The sequence below is a fragment of the Hippocampus zosterae genome, chromosome 11, assembly GCF_025434085.1.
Source record: "Hippocampus zosterae strain Florida chromosome 11, ASM2543408v3, whole genome shotgun sequence".
NCBI lineage: Eukaryota > Metazoa > Chordata > Actinopteri > Syngnathiformes > Syngnathidae > Hippocampus > Hippocampus zosterae.
In genome coordinates, this window is record NC_067461.1 from 10,717,565 (window position 1) to 10,734,299 (window position 16,735).

General features: G+C 41.1%; 1 protein-coding gene across 1 annotated transcript; it reads left to right on the forward strand.

Annotated features, from left to right (window-relative positions):
* Nucleotides 1-1,525: 1,525 nt before the first annotated feature.
* gfral (GDNF family receptor alpha like) lies at nt 1,526-7,847 on the forward strand. Its single transcript, XM_052079481.1, has 9 exons — nt 1,526-2,048; nt 2,566-2,682; nt 2,950-3,093; nt 3,244-3,300; nt 3,386-3,698; nt 3,997-4,253; nt 4,334-4,414; nt 4,505-4,583; nt 4,917-7,847. Exons 1-9 carry the CDS (start codon nt 2,021-2,023, stop codon nt 5,005-5,007), a joined length of 1,167 nt encoding a protein of 388 aa, XP_051935441.1. The 5' UTR covers nt 1,526-2,020; the 3' UTR covers nt 5,008-7,847.
* The last annotated feature ends 8,888 nt before the right edge of the window (nt 7,848-16,735 follow it).

The following is a 16,735-nucleotide window of genomic DNA, read 5'->3' on the forward strand; positions in this document are numbered from 1 at the left end:
TACAAGATGTTCAAGAGAGGGTACGTTTCCATGCACATCCTCATCACGAGATAGTTTCTTTCTTTCTTTCCTTCCTTTTTTCTTTTTTTTTTTTCAAATTACCTGTGCTATTCAGCTGCTTGGCCCTGCAGAATATTTGATCTGTACGCCTTTTTATGGTGGAACAGTTTTTCTGTGCAACACGGGAGAAATACTTCTACAATTATTTGTATTGTAGTGATGGGATTTTCGGCTCTTTTCGGTGATCCGGTTCATTTGGATTGGCTCAGTGAAAAGAGCCGACATTTTTTGGCTCTCAAACGGCTCTTTTAACTTTAGCGTTTCTTTTAAACATTTATGACAAATTTAAACCCTACTGACTGAAAATAGCAACAATTATCGTGCAAAGAAAAGGCTTTTTACTTATTTTAATATTAAAAAGGCTCCAAAAAAAAAAGCAACAAAATACTTGCTTGGAACACTTCAATTTGTCCAGTCTTTGAGAACAAGATGAAAATAACGACCATGTATAGTCAGGCATTTTTAGCCGGAAAAAACGACCATGTATAGTGGTCGTTATTTTCGGCTAAAAACGCCTTACAATACAGGGTCGTTTTTTTTGGCTAAAAACGGCTTACGATACATGGTCGTTTTTTTTTTCCCCGTCTAAAAACGACTTACTATACATAGTGTTTTTTTCCCTCTATTAACACCTTACTATACATGGACGTTTTTTTGGGCTAAAAATGCCTTACTATACTTGGCCTTTTTTTTCGTCCAAAAATGCCTTACTATACATGGCCTTTTTTTTCGTCCAAAAAAGCCTGACTATACGTAGTCGGTTTTTTTGGGATAAAAATGCCTGACTATACATGGTCGTTTTTTATCGGCTAAAAACGCCTTACGATACATGGTCGTTTTTTTCGGTTAAAAATGCCTTCCTAAACATGGTCTTTTTTTTCATCTAAAAACACCTCACTATACATGGCCTTTTTTTTGGGCTAAAAATGCCTTACTATACATGGCCTTTTTTTTCGTCCAAAAATGCCTTACTGTACATGGCCTTTTTTTTCGTCCAAAAAAGCCTTACTATACATAGTCGTTTTTTTCTGTCAAAAATGCCTGACTATACATAGTAGTTTTTTTTGGGCTAAAAACGCCTTACTATACAAGGTCGTTTTTTTTGTCTAAAAATGCCGGACTATACATGGTCGTTATTTTCGGCTAAAAATGCCTGACTATACATGGTAGTTATTTTCGGCTAAAAAGAACTTACAATACATGGTCGTTTTTTTCGGCTAAAAACGCCTTACTATACATGGTCGTTTTGTTTGTCTAAAAACACCTACTATACATGGTCGTTTTCTTCGTCTAAAAACGCCTTACAAGACATGGTCATTTTTTTTCGGCTAAAAGTGCCCTAACAAGGTCATTTTTTGCCTTACTATACATGGTTGGGGTTTTTTTCGGCTTAAAATGCCTGACAATGTAAGGCGTTTTAACCCTAAAAGAGATGACCATGTATAGTGAGGCATTTTTAGACGAAAAAAACGACCATGTATAGTAAGGTGTTTTTAGCCGAAAAAAATGACCATGTATAGCATGGGTGTCAAACTCAACATGTCTTGATGAGGCGTGCCAGACCTGCCTACTCTGGCCTTGAGTTTGACAGCTAAGATTTAACTACAGTATAGTTTTGAACTTTAGGCTAATAGGAAAGTTTGTGATTTATTTGGAGCGTGGACCAATTTATTTATTTTGGTCAAAATGAGAAAAAATAAATAAATCACACAAGCTAAGGCACCTAAAAGAGACCACGAATGAATTAATAATTTTGGCTTGAACTAGCTTTGAGGTGTTAATAGGTTGGATGCGAAACGCCATATTAGGGGAAGGGATTATATCTTTTGTTTATGTTGTGAAAGGTGCAGCCTCTCTGTAAATGTATTTGTGCTCAATGTGGGCGTTTATCCCGGCGTTCAGAATAGAGACAGCAACAACAGCGACAAGCAGAACCGCGTTTGCCATTTGAGCAGCCGCCATGCAGAGAAAACATGCTCTGCTTCTTGGTGAGTCTCACTCATTGAAATTGGCACAGGAGCAGCTATTGATTTCAGGATTCAGATCATGTGGAGAAACTGAAGAGTGTGCTTTTCATTACAGGACTCATAGTTGCATTGATTTCAGCCGTAGCCTAAAGTTATGCATATGCTCAGAAAATGTGTGAAACGGAAATGAGATTTCTTGCATTGGTATTTTACTTTTGGTCATGACAAATGAAAGACGGTGATGCGGTTGATTTTTTTTTTTTTTTTAACAACCTTAAATATACATGGCAAAGAGGGGATTGCTGTCTTAAATGTAATAGTCTTTGATCTCATATCACTTTTATAAGGTGATTTTAAAAACAAAATTAGAGTGTTGAGTGTGTGTTTCTTTAAAAAGTTGAACAACAAACCTTCCTTGTTTATGTTCCAATCTGTCAAAATCATCATCAATATCACCTCCATTCAGAGTTTGACCAGCGACTGAATCATGTTGACCAATAATTTTCTTTTTCTTTTCTTTCTTGTTTTTTCATTTTAGGATTTCTAGTTCCATACGTTTGCAGCCTTGCCAGCAAGACTTCGCACTCCGACTGTGCGACATGCATTTCACATTTATGCAAAAAGCAAAAGGCACTTTTTACTCGCATCTGTGAGGGTAAATGAATGCTTTTCTATGCTCAATAACAAAATGTTCTCACTAACGTCGTCCCTTGAAGGTCTTTCGAATTGTTTCTTCGCTTGAATCGCTTGGGCTAAGTCTCTGTATATAATAACTCAATAGATAGACAATATGCAATGACTTCTCTCCCCTCTGCTGTGTGCACATCAGATCACCTGTTGCACACAAGGGTGTGCTCGCATGTAAAAAAAACAAACAATCTGTTTCTCCATTCTTCAGATGTGCCTGTTTTTCCATTCTTAGGATGCCAAATAAAAGGCACAGAGGTGTGTAACCTGACAATCCAGACTGCATTAGACCGATTTGCCGGGCTGCCAGGGTGTGTGTGCGCCTGGGAGGAAGACAGGGACACACAAGCTCTTCTGGCACAATGCGAGTCGAGGCCAGGTGCAGTATTTGTCAGATCCATTATTGCTGTTTACCAAAGGTGATCATAAGGATGAACAAAGGATTTTGTGGCACAAATTAACTCCCGGGTTAACAGGCTTTTGTAGAATTTGATGGAACTAATCACTCTCATTGTTATTTGTGGTGTAGCTCCACACAAGAGAAGCACACTGAGTGACTGGCAATCAAGCACTCTCATTGAATTTGGTAATGATGCTTTGGTCTCACACAAATCGACGTTGCATTCATGCCCCTCTAAGACAAGACGCGTTGCATGTCTTTCTTTTCGTAGAGGATGCTGCTGGATCATGCACGCAACAAATGAGACTTTGTGTGAGTGACGGCGTGTGCAACAAACATTTGGCACCCGTCCTTCAGACTTGCATAGAGTCCCAGTGCGACCATGAGAGCTGTGGCCAAGAAACTCAACGTTTCTATCGTAGCATGCCGCACCACGTAGCCGAGAGGCTAGTCATGTGCGAATGTGATCCTTTAGATGCAAGTTGTTTACAAATGGAAGCAGCATTACATGGCAGCGCATGTGAAGGTGAACCTTGGATCTGTCAGGAAGCTGTGAGGCGCTGTTTGGAGAAGCGGCGTTGCAGGTATGCAGGGTGCATCATCCGCTGACGAACAACAAAAAAAGCGCTCCTCAAATAGATAGGGCTATTGCTAACTGTCATTATCTCTGCTGTTGACTATGTTTCAATAAGAATTGTCATGTTTTCCCTGTTTCCCTTTGTCAAGTCTTGTTTTCCTCGTTAGCTTTTTGCTTGCACCTGTTCTCCTCAACCCTGTTCCTCATGCCAACCAATCACATCCCTTCTCCAGCCGCTCGTGTCAGTCTTGCCTAGGTGTACTGTACTGTACCTCAGTGTTGTGCATGCTTATGTTGTGCTGCAGAGAATTGCTCACAAGCTTTCAAGCCAAATGCTGGAGCTCTGCGGAATCATATTGCGGTGACATCACTCTTCAAAGTGAATGTTTGGGCTTCATGAACCCGGCTCTCATCCTTGGAGGAGATTTGGAATGCAGAAAGGCATTTGTGGCACTTCTGGGCACTCCACTGCACCATCCGTGCACGTGCGAACAAATACATGGTGCTGATCTCGACACATGCAACAGGATTCATGACGTGCTTCACAACAAATCACACTTTAGTGAGTAAAGGGTCCGTGATGCACAGCCAACACTTTTTATAGACGGACAATATTTCAAGACGTTTCATTTCTATCTCAAGAGACCCACTGGATGAGGCAACATGGTCCTTCTAATATTCCTCCAATCAATGAATCAGACGAAGCTCACAGCCGGCTATCCGGTACCTGTCCAAATAAACATTTCATCATTCACTTTATAATTATTATTTCTTTCTGCATCTAATAACTGCATGTGTTATTTGTCTCATCAGGTTATCTACTCTACAGCTGTGTGGCTACACTGCTGGTGGGAATTTTGTTCGGGCTTGTTGCTCTTTTATGTAAAATGCGGTGAGTCCATTCATGAGCAACAAGTACTGACCATTGTTTCAATGGTAAACTCCAAAGCCAAACAATCCATTGGCTGACTTCCACAGTTCAAAATCATATTGCGATCTAAAAATAATTTTAAGTGCATTCATTATGTTACATTCATATGTCAATGCATAAAATTTGCCCAATGATGGCTTATATCTTTCAAAACTCTTCTTAAGTCGGGCTACTCGTATCTCAAGACACCACTGAATATGTCCCTAACAGATTCCTGCTCCTTGATGTGGCAAGAAAGTAAATGCTACTCACTGAGGAAGTACAATTTTTAATTGACTTTGCTTTTTGTCGTAGGGTGGTGAGAAGAAACAAGAGACAGGACAAAACCAGATTCCAGCCACTTCAAAAAAGTAGTGGCATCGTTACCATACAAGAGTTTCCATAAATGTCAAATCAATGAATTTTGTACCTATTTGAACTCTTATCAGAAAAGAGGAGCCCTTGAATGATTTATCTTTATCTTGTCTTTTTCTTCAATTTGTTCATGTTTCTCTGTCTGAAAGATGTAAGGGTGCATAAAAAGGTAAAAATAAAAAAAATCAATGTTCAATTCTTGAACAAATGAATGCACGTAATGCAAAATACATGAAGTGTGTCAAAGGTTTCTGCAACAAAAGTGAAAAGTGTTCAGATTTCAGCTTTTTCAAACAAGTGTGAATTATGATGGTGATGTGAATGCAAGTGAGGCGAAACAGACCTTCTGATTAGATTGAACATTTCCCTTCGCTGCCGTGACTGCATGATGGGATGCAGCTGCAGTGCTGGAAAAGCACATCTCCGATATCCATCCATTTTATTTTAGTTTTTTTAAATACAACTTATCCTGTTCAAGGTCACGGGGAAGTTGGAGCCTATCCCAGCTGTGTTAGGTTGAAAGGTGCGGTACACCCTCAACTGATCGCTCATCTGTCATTCCCAACACTGACACATAGAGACAAGCATTCACACCTCTAGGCAATTTAGACCTAAAAATAAGATTCTTTTGGACTGTGGTCAGAAACCGGAGTACCCGGAAAGAACCCACACAAGCTCGGGGGGTGGGGTGGGGGGGGGGGGGGGGAACATGCAAATTCCACACTGAAAGGTGATGTCTGGAGGACCTGCTAACCACTGGTCTTCAAAAGTGCAAAAGGCACCACATGCAGAAGCATGCTATACATAGAAAGGCCTTGCGGTTTTGGAAAGAGAACACTCCTACTGCAAGAGTGTAGAACGCAAGAAAAATACAAAGGGGGAAATCTTTCTATTTTTGTGCTTCATTGGCTCACCATAAGAAAGGATTGTATTAAATATCATTTCCACTCGTTGTGGTCAATTGCAATGGTAAAATCGGATTTGGTTTTTAAATCATTCAGTTTATAGGGCAGATGGTAATGGATCATCTTTACTAGAGTGATACATTAGTGGTTCCTGGATGTATACAAGAATTCCAATGGCCTCAAAGGGGAAAATGCACTCATCCCACTTGGCAACGTTCACTACACCACTGCACTGTAACATACCTCTTGCAAAGCTATATGCAATGCTACAAAAAAAAAAAATTAAAAATTAATGCTGATAATAAACTTGGCAACTATATTTGTTTGTCTCTCTTTCACATGATTGAATATTGCATTGTTTCAAAAAGCCTCCATTCATGGACAGGTAGACTAAAAAATGAATACTGAACCATGGGTTAGATCAGTGTTATTGAGCAAAGGCAGATGCAAGAAAAATCTCATGTCACATCGCCAAACAAAATTGGCACAAAAGTATATGCTGTATATTTTGATGATATTGCTTGTATTTACTGACAACTTTACATCGTGAGATCTGGGGCTGTTTGGTTGAATACAAAAGTGACACTTGCATACTCACATGTGGTAGATTCCTAGGGCCCTAATTTCATTCCCAGCACAAGTCTAGTGCAAACCGCAATGCAACTGTGTGCATGGGGGTCGTTTCCTTTCTTTTGGTGTTTTCCTAAGCTTTGTACAGGAAAAATTGGGCAGAAGGTTGGCATTTGTGCAATTGTGTGCCTTTGTGAGATGGAACGTAGCCATTTCCCATCCGGTGGAAGAAGCTCTCCTCATTTGCATTAAAATGGGGAATCTAAGCACACACACACATGGTAAAAAATTGTGTGTTGAATTTATTCAATTTTATTTCTCAAAAGGATGCACAAAACAAAATCACATGGATCCAGATACACTTTCTAAGTAGATGTGTTGTGTGTCTGGATCCAGATGATTTTATTTCCTGCCAATCTCTTGATTAAATGCAATTAAGTAAATTCAAGAGAATCGTTTTTCCCATGCAATGATTGTGAGCTTGACATAGCGGAAGCATAAATAGATTTGCTGGGTTCCGTGCATGACATTGGCTCATGTAAAGTGTGTTTATACAGGTAACCTGCAAGATCAGCCCTTGCGGATGATTTAGTCGGCCCCGCATGTAACGTAGGCAATTGGAGCCTGCCCTGCCCCAATGACCGTTCGTCCGTGTGTGTGCTGACATACAATCGCCCGTTTTTACGCTGAGCGCAGTCTATTTTTTCTGACGAAAAAGTCAGGGGCGAGGCAGCCCAGTGGACCAGAACACCCAGTGAGACGCAATGTGGTCCCAAACACACGAAACTAGACTGCGACCATTTTTATGAAGCGCCTGTCTGCCAAAATAGAGCTCCAAATCTCACACAACAGCAGCGTTTTTATGAGAAGAGGACAACACACCCAAAGTCGAAGAAATACTGCACTGAAGTCATCCTTTCATAGGTGTAGTTTATTATTCTCGTTGAGGATCTAAATAGCTGTAATGGATGCTACTGACACAACATCTGGCCAATCCCCTTCACCAATATTATATAAAGTGCCTGTCATTTTCCAAACGATTTTGATTGATGCCTCCTAAATAGGTTAGCAACGCTGCTTTCATTGTGTATCTCTTCACCCTCCACCCCCACCTGTTATTTTCACCTTCTTTCTTTGTTTCATGAAGTGATTTGATCAAGGTGCTGATCATCCTCAGGCATGTCTTGAACATTGTCACTGTGAAATGTGACTTCAGAGACACTGCTGTGCTCCATGCTTGCTATTTAGTATTTATGGGCATGTCAAGAGAGACCAAGCTGTTGCACGTCAGCTCCGTTTGATTTGAAAATTGTTTGTCCACATAATGGAGTGAGTTTTGCACTCTGAGCATGATCGTGCTTGGCTTTATCAGACGAATGCTAGGGGTTTGTCTCTGCATAGATGTCAGGTTGGTCCAAATTGACACTCAAGAATAACCAAAAGGAGGAGACAGGAGACTCGATTCTGGTACCAGGAGGGAACGAGGAGAAGCGTTCGGTTTCAGTTCTCCACACGGAACCCTAACGATCTCCCCCTTCACCTCCTCATTTATTGGGAAAAGCTACTACATAGGTGTGTCCAACCTAAAGGGTGGGGGCTGTTGAACACACACTGAACTTGTTTGACTATGTGTGTGTATGTGAGTGCAATTTACGTACATGTGTGCAAATAGACATAAACATCCCGTTGCAGCTGGTGTTGATGTCTCCATTCACGGTTCAGCCTTGCTCGCTGTTTAGTCTTAACAGTTATCTCTTCCCAGCCACGTCCTCGGAAAGGTGGTTGCGACCCTAACTTCTCACACAGTACAGCAAGCAAAAGTGAGCACATAATGAAGAACATATAATGATTATAGATGTGAGTAAATAATAAAGGATAAATCTTTATTGAAAGCATAAGCGTTCTTCATTGCAGGCAAAGCCAACTAATGATTGCAAGCATAAGCGTTCTTCTTTGCAAGCAAAATCAAACTATACTGACAGGCAGAAGCATTCTTCATTGCGAGCATAAAATGACGACACGAGAATCAACCGAATAATACGTGAATGTATGATTACTAAACAATAATAAATCCAACATTCCCCCCTGTTCATCCTACATTTGCACGTATCATCACACAGAACCTTCCCGACGGTCTTTATTCAGGGGAGTCAATGCCGCACACGCAAACATAGTTACACCCAGGGGCAGGGAGCAAAACGACTAAAAACCATCTATGACCCCCTGATGCCGAAGCGAAATCACGTCATCATCCGAAGAGGCATAATCAACACCAGAATCACTGCCATCAAACAACAACAGAGGATACATCTCATTCACTTTAGACGTCGTGGGCAAGACAGCCGTAGTAATAAGCCGGATAAGCAGCACTCTGATACAGGGAATGCAACAGCATCCACACAACGTCAAGACAGCTGCAAAAAGAGCAAAAGAGATTAGTACATAAAACACCAAATCCTTGTACTCTCCGAAGGCCTTATGCCACCACTCCGCCCAGAAGGACGTATTCACGCCGGAATGGGCCCTTATTTGGCGAGTCAGGGTGCGGAGGCCTCCAATGGCCTTGGCGAGGGCGCCATCAGGCACGGTGTTGTTAGGTATGAACGTACAACACTGGTCACCAAACATCGCACATACTCCATTGGTCTCTGCCAAGAGCATATCAACCGCGATGCGGTTCTGAAACGCCATCAGGGAGGTGGCCGCCAATTGCTCTTTTATAGCCAAGACGGCTTCTTCAGTAAAATTTCCGAGCCTCTGGACGTTGTAGTGGAGGTAGTTGATCCTGTCAACATTCTTATTAGGGGTAACCCAAATGAAAATGGATTCCCAACCGGCAGCAATCTGGTTAACCAACTTATACTCATCTGGCACGCCACGAGGAACCCCAATTGCGTCTATATAGGTGGGATCGCCATCCCTCCAGGAGGCGCCACGCCGGAACCGGAGAAGGCTACTCTCCGTCATCGACGATAACGCAGCCCCCTATATATCCTCCGCTGTTGATGGAAACACAGTTACTGGCAAAAGCAGTGATACCAATGCGCAGACACCAGAAAATGAAAAACACTCGCCTGCGATAACCATAATTTGCCTTCAAAATCATTAGAAGTACACTACTTCATCACACCGTATCCGCAGTAACATAAAATAAAAATAAAATAACAAAAGAATGAAAAATAGCTCAACTTTCTGCAGAGAATAACTACATCACCGTTGGGTCGTTTTCCTTTTTCCTTTTACCACCAAAGAAAAGATCGTAAACGCATAAAATCACCTAAGAAATGTATTTAAAATCCATATCTGAACCATTACGACCAAATCAATGCACCATTTGAACTAGAAATAAATCAAAAAACGGTTATAAATTCAATTTCAGCCGAGCAACATCACCAGAGGAGCACAGTACACAAATCACTTCAATCTCCAAAACAAACCCAAATAAAAAAGTTGTGCTCTTTTCTACCACTCATGGTGTGTTCACTTCTCATTTTTTATTTTCATAATGAGATCGACTAGACCGATTATAAATAAAATACTTTTGCCACCAAAACAAAAAAGTATACAACAATTTGTGCCGCAATGTGTTTCTTCATTTCCCTTCCCCAGATCATCTAGATCACAGGTGTCAAAGTCGAAACCCCATGTACTTATGTGGCCCGTGAAAGCAATTGACGCGCATCAACTGCCATAAACCCTGCTAAAATCTGTACCGAAATGCCCAAAGTCTATATGAATAATGTCGAGATTTTGTGATAATTTTGTTACCTGTTAAAACACTCAACCAAACAATAATCGAACAAAATATGACTGGCTTCAGAATTGGCACAATTCATCCATGTGTAGTTGTTAGCAAATAATTTCATCATTGTATTTCTGATATATCATAAAATATAACCATTTAATCAAATTTCTCCGTCGTACCGGCCCACGGAAGGAAGGTGTAACCCCAAAGCGGCCTCAAAGATGAGTTTGACACCCCTGGTCTAGATCTATTTGCAAAATGTAGGTTATTATTAAAAAAATACATCCCCATTCACATGTGCTAAAGGAGAGCACAAATACCATATAAAAAAGGAGAACAGTCGACCATGTGTTAGTGTGATCATATAACAGGAAATGACATACCACCACTGATATTCTAGCATGTCGACAGAAACACACCCTAAATGAGTGCAAAGGTGTCTTGAAACTTCTTCCGCCGGTCGTTTGATGTTCCCAGTAACTAAAATACTGTGCCCATCGCGTCACCGGACTTCGCTCACCTTCCTCAGTGGATGTTTCTGTCGAGATGACCTTTTCACAATGTCCATCAAACGGTGTGGTCATCAACACTTCAAAGAAACACAATGTTTGTTTTTCATGTTTCGAATCAGAGCCATGTCTGCTGGAACCTGCTGTGAAAAAGCACAATCGTCCTACGGCAATCTCAATTCATTTTTTTTCATTCAAAACATTCTCACATATTGTCAACCGAATCAGCTTAATTTCCTAGTTCACAATTTTGTAGAAATTATCAATAATATATTTAGTCTCCCAAACAATATTTCGAACAAAGAAGAAAACACCATTCTCGTAATATTAACATATAAGTCAATTCAATTTCAATTCAATTTCTTTAATCGAATTTTAACCATATACTTTCAGACTTGCTACCAATCCTGCAGATTGTGGATGGCAGGAGCAATAGTGTCTCAAATAAAATGTGAAACATGCATTCCAGTTTATCAATTTTCGACCCATTTTGGAAAAGCCTCAACCAAACCCCCTCATTAATTCAACGAAAACCCTCTACATTATCTGAAATGGAGATGTAGTTCAAAATGTACCGTATTCCAACATTGGTTAAAACCATAGGTTGTATCATGTTTCCGAACCAGAGACACCATTCCCCCTGCCAATGCGTGAGATAATCCATGACACAAAAAAGAAGTTTGGGTTCACTGCCCAATTTGTTGCCGCATATAAAACAGAAGTGAACTGAACCCAAAACGTTATCACGTTGCTGCTAGCCAGCAAGTCCCCCCTAAAAAAATAAATCGCTGCGGTGTGAGCCGCGTAAATATCACAACATGATACAAAAACGAACAACATACGTCACACTGAATTAACAATACTTCACGTGTTATATAACAACCGCAAACCGCAAAATAACTATACAAATCAGTTTTAAGCCAATAAACCGATGAGATGCCGTAATGTAACGGGGCACCAATTTTGAAAAGCGACGCATAAATATGCTCCCGTATATGCTCAAACAGTTTGTGCACAAACCGAAAGTCGCACAAACCTACCGAAATATAGCCCGCAAAACGCGCTTGTTTATATCTAGATTCCTCCCTTCGCCCGTTAAACCGAGATGTACCCAAAAAAAACGACCCATCACTATATGAAGCAATACATTCAGTCATTCAATGTCCGATCCGCTTTTATCCTCACGAGGTTCGCGGGGGTGAGTGGAGCTTATTCCATCCAACTCCGGGTAGCAGGATGGGGACAACCCGAACCGGTCGCCAACCAATTACAGGGCACACAGACACAAGCACAACCACCCAAGCCCATGCTCACACCTAGGGACAATTTAGAGTTTCCAATCAGGCAGTCATGCAGGTCATCGCAATATTAATATGAAACAAATCAACACACACACAAAACGGGAGATAAGATGAGATGAGTTTGTTGTACTTCCTCCTACAACCTCTCAAATCACTATTACCCGTTCACATTCCAACAAACAAACAAACAAACAAACACCCATCAGGAAAGTACAACAAAGGAAAGGAAGTAAAGGAAAAACAACAAAGTAGCACGGTTAAGCACTGTGCATTTTTCCAGCGTTAAAGGGGATCGACATAACAACATAGACACACAAAATAAATGCCAACCATGCGACAAAAAAAGTCATGCTAGTGTGCAACAGCTCATCCCTTTATCTTTTTTTTTTCTAGCACTCTTCCAGCATGCAGAGTTCACACCATACACTGCTGCCAAAAGGCTTATCTATGCCACAACTGTCTTTGGTAAACACCACCTAGGGTGCGTGATACTCAAAAATGCCACTGTTGACCTTAAAACGTGCAGTCATACTAAGTTAACGAAGCCAATTGTAAATTATTCACACGTGACCCTGAAACGTGCTGATTAAAGCTGGAAGATTTTGCTCTTGTGACAAACGAAATTAGAAATCCAGCCTGTGTATGCACAAATGAGATGTGTCGTAAAATCTGACGGGTTTTTTTATGACTCAAACCAACAAGAATTTGTATGTTCGATGATAGCTTCAACTCTAGTCATTAAATTTCATAATGACGGAAGGCACAACACAATCCACGGATAGCAAAGTTGTAACAGAATTTTCCAAATTCATGAGACAAGACCATCATTCCTCCCACATCAGGAGCCGTGATGGCTCTTCTCAGGTTTCAAGAGAAATGTGCATCTTATGAACGTAATCTAAAAAAACATTGGAACATAATCGGAACATCCTGGCAATTAGCAGCATAACAGAAGCATTTATAAAACAAATAAGATAACTGAAACCCACAGACATTAACATTCACAAATCATCCAGATCAAGGCCTTCACTGTATACTTACACATTCTACCTCCTCCCAGAAAGTTAACAACGTCCCACACACGTCCACTGTTTACGACTTACAAACGGACCATCTAAGCATCTCGTGACCTTCCGGCCCTTTTCAACCTAAACACACGGTGACCTCCTCATTCGTAGCATCACTGTGTCAAACCTCACCTGCCCGTGCCTTTCTTTATTCTCAACATACTCAACTTCCATCATCACCTTACGTCTCACCATCAATATTTTCACTTGCCTGTCACCCACTATAAGTATCCAAAACTCTCTGTGTCACCACACCCATACTCAACCATTTTATTTCTTTACCTGATTTACACATACTTCATGTAGCGCCGGTTGAAATTATGAAGCTGAAGTGGTGTTAGGAATTATAATAAAAACAGTTTCAATTACAAGTACCGGTAATTATAATAGATGCCATACAAACCTTCTACACTGCAAAAGCCAGAAAACAAAACAAACAAGACTCCATGAGTCGCGCCAAGAGTCACGCATATCTACACACCCACACGCAAAGACTAATCCAACACATATTCGCAGACACAACCCTACAGACAAACCAAAATATTCACCTTACTACCGCTCACAACCAAGTTAAGCACATCCAAACTTTTAATTTTGTCATCCGCGAGAAGACTTCACTGCATCCAAATATCGATACAGTATACACCATCAATTTACTGTCAAACAAGCCGCCATCCAAACTTGTTGCTCCTCAGCTCCATTTAGATGATATGATTTTCGCAGATCCTCCATTTTCTGGACAAATTGTACCACGTCAATTTTATGTGATGTAATGCCGTCTACGGCTTTTTTTACATCTTCTTGTGTCCATGTTCTATAAACAAGAATGACAGGCGACTCACCTTTTATGTCTGGATCTGCAACTTCAATCATGGGAAAAGCGTCTCGTACCTCACTCCCGGATGAGTCAACCTTCGTCGCAGCAGGGGAAAAAACACTACTCCAATTTTTTGAAAATTCCACTCCCAAATCTCCTTTTCCCCTGGTGGCCATCGGATGGCCCCCTCTGTAAGAGGGTGGAGAGGATGGTGGAAAAGGAGGAGATGTCGGAAGAGTCGGATCTAACGGTGGTGTATTTTTCTATCCACGTATCTAAATGTTTTATCTTCGAAGGACATTGGCTCTCTACGAATCTCCAGTCCTTACATGTTAACTTCTTTTTGGGATCACCTCTCTCCACGGTCTTACTATTATGAACCCCCATTTGCGAATTAGGGGGTGGAACTTTGAGAATTTGAGAATTTTTTGTTTAGAGTCAGCGATTTACCTAGGGTAACTAGGCTGACTATTCCCTTGAACAGGGTGGCAATTTCTCCGACTGAGGTAATTTCCAACCTTCTACCACCAAGGTGGCGGGAAATTCTTGCCTCTGCTTCCTCAGACAGTTGCCACAACAAATGTCCTGTTCAGATGAGGTAGCGAACCTCCACTCACACAGTTACACAGTCATACATTTATGCGCATTTAATTTCCTTCTCAACAAACCCCTCTCAGGCTCACACAGGGTCTCGAACCAAGCGTTCGAACCAAACTACAACACCTGCCCTGAGAGTGTTTCAATTGAAAACAGGTTTAAAGACCCCGACCTCCGTCTTTACAAACCCGGCGCGCAAACACTCCTCGAGTGTCGATGCGGAGTTTAAGTACGTACAGGACACCGCCGCCCTACTTACCAAGAGTAGTCCTCTCTCCTCTGGGATTCGCTTCAACCCTCAGCCCCCAGACGAGGAGCCGAAACCCAGTCCCAGAAAGGGTGTCTTTGCCGTGGCCACGGTCTTCCTGGCCGTCGACTCAGCGTCTGGAGGCGTCAGGTATGTTGCGATCCCGGACGAGCCCCCAAAAATGTCAGGTTGGTCCAAATTGACACTCAAGAATAACCAAAAGGAGGAGACAGGAGACTCGATTCTGGTACCAGGAGGGAACGAGGAGAAGCGTTCGGTTTCAGTTCTCCACACGGAACCCTAACGATCTCCCCCTTCACCTCCTCATTTATTGGGAAAAGCTACTACATAGGTGTGTCCAACCTAAAGGGTGGGGGCTGTTGAACACACACTGAACTTGTTTGACTATGTGTGTGTATGTGAGTGCAATTTACGTACATGTGTGCAAATAGACATAAACATCCCGTTGCAGCTGGTGTTGATGTCTCCATTCACGGTTCAGCCTTGCTCGCTGTTTAGTCTTAACAGTTATCTCTTCCCAGCCACGTCCTCGGAAAGGTGGTTGCGACCCTAACTTCTCACACAGTACAGCAAGCAAAAGTGAGCACATAATGAAGAACATATAATGATTATAGATGTGAGTAAATAATAAAGGATAAATCTTTATTGAAAGCATAAGCGTTCTTCATTGCAGGCAAAGCCAACTAATGATTGCAAGCATAAGCGTTCTTCTTTGCAAGCAAAATCAAACTATACTGACAGGCAGAAGCATTCTTCATTGCGAGCATAAAATGACGACACGAGAATCAACCGAATAATACGTGAATGTATGATTACTAAACAATAATAAATCCAACAATAGACATGAAGAATTTATTTATTTCAAATTGAAAGTCTGCTTGAAACTTTTACATTTCATGACAGCAGCAAGGCTTTCTTATTCATTCTGTTCCAATGTTTTATTGTACATCTGATTATCCTCATGGTAAAACATGAAAAAATACATCCGCGTAAGTCTATGTGCAAATCAGAGAGCGGGGCAAGCAGAAGAAAGTCATGTACTTGCAATTAGTTATATGTTGTAATGGTCCACATTTCAGGGTGTACCCCATCCACTAAGACAGCTGGAAAAGGCCCAATTACATCCGTGACCTTTGTGAGAATAAGCGAGAATAGATAGTGAAGTAATTATCTGTGTGTGCACAGCATTCACAGAGGTATTTTTTGGAAAAATTTATTCTTGCATAATGATATTGGACTTTTCAGGAAATCAATTATGATATCTTAATAAATGTATGCAAATGTATACAATTGTTTCTCGAACCTTCTTCATTACAGAGATATAATTTGGGCAGGCTCTAGTTGGTAGTTATGAAGCTGGTATTTTAATTGTATTTTATTGACAGCTGGGAACAATGAATTGTGATTAAATACTCTATTTGAGTTACTAACCGGATGTGCTTATCTGCAGCACAATATTCTTGATCAGAATTGCAGAAGGTTATTTGAGTTTTCACGAAATGGTCAGGAGTGAATACGATCTCGTGAGACACATAGGATTCCTAAAGACTAAGTGTGGTGCCCACGGGCACCAGGTACCCCCCATGGATCACATGATTCAGAAATAGATCACCGGTGATGGGATGGGACAATGTATGTATTTTCTAGAAATGTTGTAGAAACCATCATTTGAAAATGTGAAAAGTGGCAGAGATTTATAAAGCTAATGTTGCCTTTTGATCATTATATGGTTCTTCATTATTATGAGCGTCACGGTGGACGTCTGGTTAGCACATCCCCCTTACAGTGTTGAGGTCGTATGCTCGAATTTAACCCCTGCCTTTCTGTGTGTCGTTTGTTCTCCCCATGCCTATGTGGGGTTTTCTCCGGCTTCTACGGTTTCCTTCTACTTTCCAAACACGTGCATGATAGGTTGATTGAACGCTCTAAATTATCCTTAGGTATGATTGTTAGCACGGATTGTTGTTTGTCTAAGTGTGC